A 7141-nucleotide genomic window follows, 5' to 3' on the forward strand; every position below is an offset into this window, starting at 1 on the left:
CGTGGAGGTGGAGGTGCTGCAGAAGCCGTTTATCTGCCACAGGAGGACGAAGTGGGGGGACATGATGCTGGTTCATTACGAGGGCTACTTGGAGAGGGATGGCTCCATGTTTCACTCCACGTAAGCCGGTGGCCTTTGAGCGGGCTGGTGGGAGAGGTTGGGCGGAGGGGGGAATAAAAGCAAAACAAAACATCTTATGTATTTTAATATAGGCGAGCTCTTTTGGCAGTGCTTTTCTGAATTTGGGCTCCTCACAGTGGCCGCAATCCATCTGTGAAATAGCTCAGTGAGGAGTGTTTTGTTGAGGGCGGGTGACTTTTTTATTTTATTTTCACAATTACCACCCTTTCCACTCCCCTCAAAATAACCCTTACATTTACCTGTGTGCAAGGAAACAAAAGCAATACTTGCATGTTCATAGCATGTCTTAGGTTTTATTTGTTACTGAATTAAACTAGCTTAATGCTGCACAAACCTGTTAGTGGGACCCTATCCACTGCCCTCTATTTTCAGAAAGTTTGGTTTGCCTTTCTACTTTTAGGAAGTTGTTTAGGAAGCACTGACTCACATTGCTGTTAAAGATGAACAACAACAGTAAAACTATATCTTTTTCCCTTGCCAGATAGAGGTTCTGATATACATATTATTTAGCTTTTCTTTTCTGCTTAGTCTGTAGAAAGCAGAGCCATGTGGCATTTGTTATCTGGATGAGGATGTTACGCGTCCTCTTCTCCAATTTAGACAGAGGTTTTAGTATATGATCTCAGCGGTTTCATAAATCTTCTGCTACGCATGAATTTGTGTCTGGTTTCTAAAGAAACTTCTAGGGGAGAAGTTTGCCTCTACTTTAAAATAAAAATTATATATATCCTTGCACTTACTGGCAGTACAATGACAGCTTTTCATTAATGAAACGGCATATTCTTCACCTGCCCTCGACCAGGCAAATCAACATACCGGAGCCACAGTAATGCAAGTAGGAGGAAGAGCCAGAAATTCAAGAGAGTCTGCTAAGAGACTGCAACGACTTGCTAATGTTGCCTTTCCTGTAAAACATCAACGAGGTGTTAATAGTAGGAGACAGCAAAATGCTCAAGTATCTGTAGGCTATGTCTGAAGTATACTTTTGTATAACATTTTAAAAAAATGTTTTGCACGTTTATGCTCTTGCAGACGATTTAAACTAAATTCTCACTAATTTTCTCTTGTAGTTAACCTGCCTTTCTAAAAGGAGTTCTAGTGACACTCTTAAGTTTTTGCTGCTGACTAACTTCTGTAAGTGCTCTGTTTTCTTGTTAAGTGCCTTTCCTGCATGACTAGTCAATAGAGCTTTTAAAATTCTGTGTCTGTCAGTAGAGTGAAAGTAGTCCTGGTATACCACCTGGTTAAATTGGAAAAGGGGCTTGTCTGCTTATTTTAAACATGAATGTTTTGCATGCATTTGCTTGTTTCTGGTTTTTTTGTGTGGTGGTTTTTTTTTACTATCTGTTGTTTTTTGTGGTTTTTTTGGTGGTTTGTTTTTGTTGGTTTTTTTTCCTAATGGCTTTTTTAGAAGAGATGTGGCTGATTCTTCTAAGCATGTTATAAGGTATATTGGAATCATGACTAAGCTGGGTTTTGATTTGCAATGTACCAAAGAATATGCATGGCCTTGAATGTAGATTTTTAGATAGAAATGGCTTTCTGGTCTGATCAAGGTTGAAATAGGTGATCAGGGAAGTGAAGGTGGGGATGGGTGTCCTCCTAAACACACCATGTAGATGTTGTTTTATTCCTTCCTACTTCTTAAGGAACCTTGTCATGCAAGGCATAAATTTTAAAATACTTTAAATGTTTAGGTCTTTCATTTAAGAAATGCCAAGGTGCCAAATAGTGGTGTATTTTTAATTGTATATCTATGCTGCTTCGTGTGCCTTTTATGGAACTCGCTGTCTTTATTAAGACTGTTTTATTCCATTCTTTTCCAGTCACAAGCATAACAATGGTCAACCTATGTGGTTTACACTTGGCATAAGGGAAGCTATCAAAGGCTGGGACAAAGGTTTGAAGGACATGTGTGTGGGAGAGAAGCGGAAGCTAACTGTTCCACCAGCCCTTGCTTATGGAAAAGAAGGGAAAGGTAAAACACCTGAAGTCCTTCCCTTACTTTAACTTGTTTTAATCTCCATATTAATGTCATTCTTGGCATAAGAGGTTAGCAAGCTTTCAAGCTTTCCAAGCTGATTCCATTAAATAAGAAAAGTTGATGTAGTCAAGTGCTTTCTCTCACAAATTTGTTTTCTGCAGAAATAACCATTAAATGATTACATGGTGAATGCAGAAAAAAAAACCCATGCTGTATGTTCTGAGTGTCTTTTCTGTTACTGCTGTGCTCAACAGTGCTCTGCATGTTTTTTCCTTGCCTTTCCCACCCTCTGTTTTTTACCATTAAGCTGGAAGTGGTTGCTTAGGTAACAATTGGCTTTTTGGCTGTTGCATCTGTGTTTGTGGTAATAATTCATTAATGTGCATGTGCAAGCCTCATTCTTGCTTGCAGGTTTCTTTTAGAACCCTAAGAAACTCCCTGTACTGCTACCCAACCAGTTCTGAGCTGATACAGAGAAAAGTCACCATTTATTTCTCCATATAGGAACACTTAATTCTTTATCTCTTTTAGTGACTTTCAGTTTGGGCAGTAGTGCCTGTTATCCAGAATATGATATGCAGGTACATGGGCAGTCATGTTGGCACCTGCTGAAAAGATGTTGAATGGTGTACAGACAGATAAAAATTTTGGTCATAGTGTTTTCACTACTACTGATGGTGGTTTGGGATTTTCTTTACAAAGATTTCCAGATTCCTATTTTAATGGGAGGGCCTTCCTGGTACTGTTCTCTCCTATTAATCTGAGACTGCTTTAGGAATGAGGACTGTTTGCATGTCTGTATCTTCTGGCAAGTTGGGCTGAACAGAGGCTAAGTAGTACTTCATACACACAGCAAACTCCATACACTTCTTTCTTGAAAGTATCCCTCTAAAAGTGTACTTTTTGAAAATATTGAAAGTATCTCTTTAAAAGTGTGTCTTTCATTGGTTTGGTGTTCAAGAGATAGTATTAGAAGTAATCATGTTTCTAGTAGATAACAGGAAATTTGTGGTGGTCAGTTAGCTGACTGTATGCAGGGCACAACTATAAATTTTTCTACAAGAAGCTATTAAATGCTGCAGTGCTCGCACAGTCATCACAGGCCTAATTGCCTTGATTAATATGTAAAACACTACAGTTGTTCTTCAAAAACTTGCAAGCCTCACCTCTGTTTGGTGCAAGAAGGTCAAACAAGTTAACATTGCTCACTGCTGTAAGAAATTACTTGCTTTATGAAGACTTTGGAGTATTGGGCATAACTATGTTGATATTTTCAAATAGCAGAAGACAGAATTATTCCATTTTCTTCATGCTTTCCTCTGAATACACATAATTTCACTAACCTCCCACCTTGCTTGCTGTCTGACTTAAATGATGATTCAGATGCCTTTTTCTTCAACACTCAGAAAAAAACTACCTATGTTCCAAACTCTGAGCAGGCCACTGTGCCCTGTATTTCCAGAAGTTGCTCCACATTTATTCATCACAGAAATCTACAAGCCTGTTTGTTGCTGCAGCTCAGAGTGTGTTTAACATCATAGCTCCAAAATAACAGATGTGGATTAGTTTTTTTCCCTATTTTCTCAAGGCAATTCTCACAGGAATATTTTTTTTCTATTTTATGTGGCTCTGGCCATGGGAAAAAAAAAGATTCAAGAATGTTGTTGGATAAACCTGCGGTGGTGATTGTTGAACGTGAGCTCATGTCACCACATACTAGTCTCCAACAAAGCTAGATGCATCTAAACTTGCATATGTGCTGCAAGGACTGCTCAGGGCCCAGACTACAGTCAGAAATAGTTACAGTTATCACTGTTACAGGTATTTATCCTTGTAGTTCAAACTGCAGGATGCTTTCAAATAATAGGATTGCTAGAATGTTGATCTGACACATACAGCTTTTATAATGGCACTGCATATGTAATTGGTTTTAACTTTTCTCCATGTTTATCATTTTGGGCAGGAAAAATTCCACCTGAGAGCACACTAATTTTCAACATTGACCTTCTAGAAATTAGGAATGGACCAAGATCTCATGAGTCATTCCAAGAAATGGATCTTAACGATGACTGGAAACTGTCCAAGCAAGAGGTGAGTAGATTACCCTTCATGTGAGCAAACCTAACAGGATGGGATAGTAGAAAGGGAAAGATAAGCTTTGCTTGATTCTGTTAGGGAAGTATCTAAACACTAGCTACTACTGTGCACAGAGCAACTCTGCTAGCAGAATACATGCTATTGAAGAGTGCTTAAGGCAGTTATTTACTGGGCAATGCACAGTATGGGTAATTAGGGCTAACAAGTTGTTAGCATAACTACTGCTCATCATTAATGGTAAAAATACCCAAAAAGTCATTGCTGGCCAGGCAGTCATTAGTCATGCAGGGAAGAGCGAGTCTCTGTTCTTCCCTGGAGATGACTTTCAATATTGCTGCTTCTGTGTTTTGTTTTTTCTTTGCATCTGGAGTTTTATGTCTTTTTGTGTTGATATCTTTTTGGATATTAGTTTTGGACTACTATTTCTGGCTTGATAATTAAGCTTCTATCTGTGCTTTCCTTTTCATGCATGGCTTCAGTGCACATACTTTCTTACACCATAACAACAATTTTTTTTTCCTTCAGTAAAATTAAGTCAAGGATGCACATCTATGCTGCACCATGCTGAGCCTTGGATCCCAGCAGAACTGCTGGACTGGGGGTTCAAAAGCAGCATCAGTAAGCTGAGGCATAGGCATGTGACCCATGTGTACCCTGTGCTTATGGGAGACTTGGATGAAGTAAAACATCTTAGAAATAAAACAAGACTTCAGGGCTTTTTGGAGTTTGTTGCTGATTTACTAATAAACTGAAATTAGAAATTCTTCTGCTGTAGGGCAGGACAGTTCCATAGCACTCACTGTCTGAAGGACATGCATTCAGCACTATTCACCTTCTTGCCTGTTATTTTCAGTCTTTTGCTTTTCCAATGTGCAGAAGTCATCCATGAGAAGTTAGGACAAACCACTGCATTCTTTTTGATTTGGGGCTGGTATAGTTTACTAGACCCAAAAGACTGATCTTCTGTACTGTGCATCAGTGTCAGTGTGTCCAATATTTATCTATTAGAAATGTAAGCAATGACCCTAACAAATACAATAATGTGAAATGAATAAAATGGGCTTGAAACATGACCCATTTATCTTTCTGTTGAACGTCCACTGTTACAATTCTTGTTATATGCATGATATCTGTTTAACAGGTGGGTATGTTGGTAATTATATTCTTGTAGAAGGCTCTGCAGTTTAGGCCACTTGGGATGTCAACAGTTAAAACTTTAACTCAGTAAAAATAATCTGATGTTACTCAAAACACTGCTCACCATTAATAGCTGGCTTAGTGTAAATAACTGTTCCACTAGTCTAAAAGCTACCTTGAATCTTTGTCCTTCAAAGTTTCGAGATTTCTAGAAATAAATTTTTATTAATGTAGTTGATATTAGAGCAGCAAACATTGAGATTGTGGACAGATTTCTGTACGTATTTGGGGTGGCTGTTTACATCTACTGGTTTGTCAAAATGCTAGGATGTGAAAAAGCTGTTTGGGTCTCTGACCAATTGGTAGTCAATAAATTCTGCCTAGCTATTTATGCTTTACTGATGGCAGGTTTTCCTGTCTCATTTTTCAGTCGGATATCATAAAGATATAACAATTGATTTTCTAGTTTTACTGTTGCTTATATTACTAAAGAGTCTTTTATCACTGAACGGGGCTGCAGAATCAGCCAGACGAGTATTATTCTGGCAGAGCCATAGGAAGGTATCTATTGTCCAGTACTACCATCCTGAACACAGTTGCCGTCTCTTATGCTACAATAATCAATTCTTGCACAAGCCTAAAAACATCAGCTCTCTCCTTTTGCCTAATAGGTGAAAATTTACTTGAAGAAAGAATTTGAAAGGCATGGAGCAGTGGTAAATGACACCCAGCACGATGCTTTGGTTGAAGACATATTTGATAAAGAAGATGAAGACAGTGATGGGTTTATATCTGCGAGGGAGTTTACATACAAGCATGATGAGCTGTAGAAAATGGTGGCATAATTTTTTTGACAGAAATGGCAGTGAGTTAGACTGGTTCTCTTGTCTTAATTCTGTGTTTTGGAGTTGACAGCTGCTGTTGGCAAAGAAACACTCTTTGTTTATATAAAGAATTACTGTTCATTATGTACAAATGGTTATGTACTAAATTGTTTTAAACTATTTTAAAGTATGAAAATGTACCTCCTTTTATGCAGCAAAGACTTGCACATCAGTGTTTTTTAAATTTTGTACTAAGTTATTTTTCAGAAATGTAACAAATTTTCCAGTTATCAAACATCCAGAAAATCAAAATCCAGTTCAGAGCCTTTCTGTGACTTGTTTGTGTGTTAAGATCACTTTCAGCGATGCCTTTATGTGTAACTTCTAGTCTGTGACTTAATTACTTGAACTTCCTTTTTGTGTCACTGCTTAAAAAGCAGTGTGCTGACCTTGCTTTTTTTTCTGCAGATTTTTAAAAGCTGTAGTAGAAGGCATCAGCATCTCCTTATACAGCTGAGAAACTGATGCAAAGTTGAATGAGAAAAATGACTATCCTGTGCTGATTTTTAAAGTGTTACCAACCATGCCAATAATTGTCTGCATTTTTCTTTAAATTATGTGAACAAAGTAGGAGTTAAATGTCAGACTTTCCCTTTTAATGTCAGCAACATTCTAGAAAATGTCTTTAATTTGAAAAATAGCAAGTTATGCCTGAGTAGCACAACTTGTTTAATCATTACCCCTTTGCAGTATTTTTACAAGTAGTGCACAAGTGATGTGAATTTTAAATAATAAAATGACTTTTTAGAAAAACAGAGGCATGGGGTAAATGTGCCTTGTCTTTACAAAGGTGGAGACTGAGGATTTCTACTCACACTTTGTGTTTGAACTGTTTCTGGAGAGGAAGAAACACTTTGGAATTGTCCATGGTTTCTCAAATGAGAACGCAGGGTATCTC

The 7141-nt window shown here is 37.9% G+C and overlaps 1 protein-coding gene across 1 annotated transcript in view; it reads left to right on the plus strand.

Moving 5' to 3' along the window:
• The window catches only part of FKBP14 (FK506 binding protein 14, 22 kDa), a 6640-nt gene extending 311 nt beyond the window's left edge, over window positions 1-6329 (plus strand). Inside the window, exons 2-5 of the mRNA XM_010187614.1 lie at window positions 1-120; window positions 1968-2119; window positions 4089-4216; window positions 6031-6329. Of these exons, the coding sequence (XP_010185916.1) occupies window positions 1-120; window positions 1968-2119; window positions 4089-4216; window positions 6031-6189 (559 nt within the window). The 3' untranslated portion in view covers window positions 6190-6329. The remainder of the gene's footprint in view (window positions 121-1967; window positions 2120-4088; window positions 4217-6030) is intronic.
• The last annotated feature ends 812 nt before the right edge of the window (window positions 6330-7141 follow it).

This window comes from Mesitornis unicolor, unplaced genomic scaffold, assembly GCF_000695765.1.
Source record: "Mesitornis unicolor isolate BGI_N332 unplaced genomic scaffold, ASM69576v1 scaffold48016, whole genome shotgun sequence".
NCBI lineage: Eukaryota > Metazoa > Chordata > Aves > Mesitornithiformes > Mesitornithidae > Mesitornis > Mesitornis unicolor.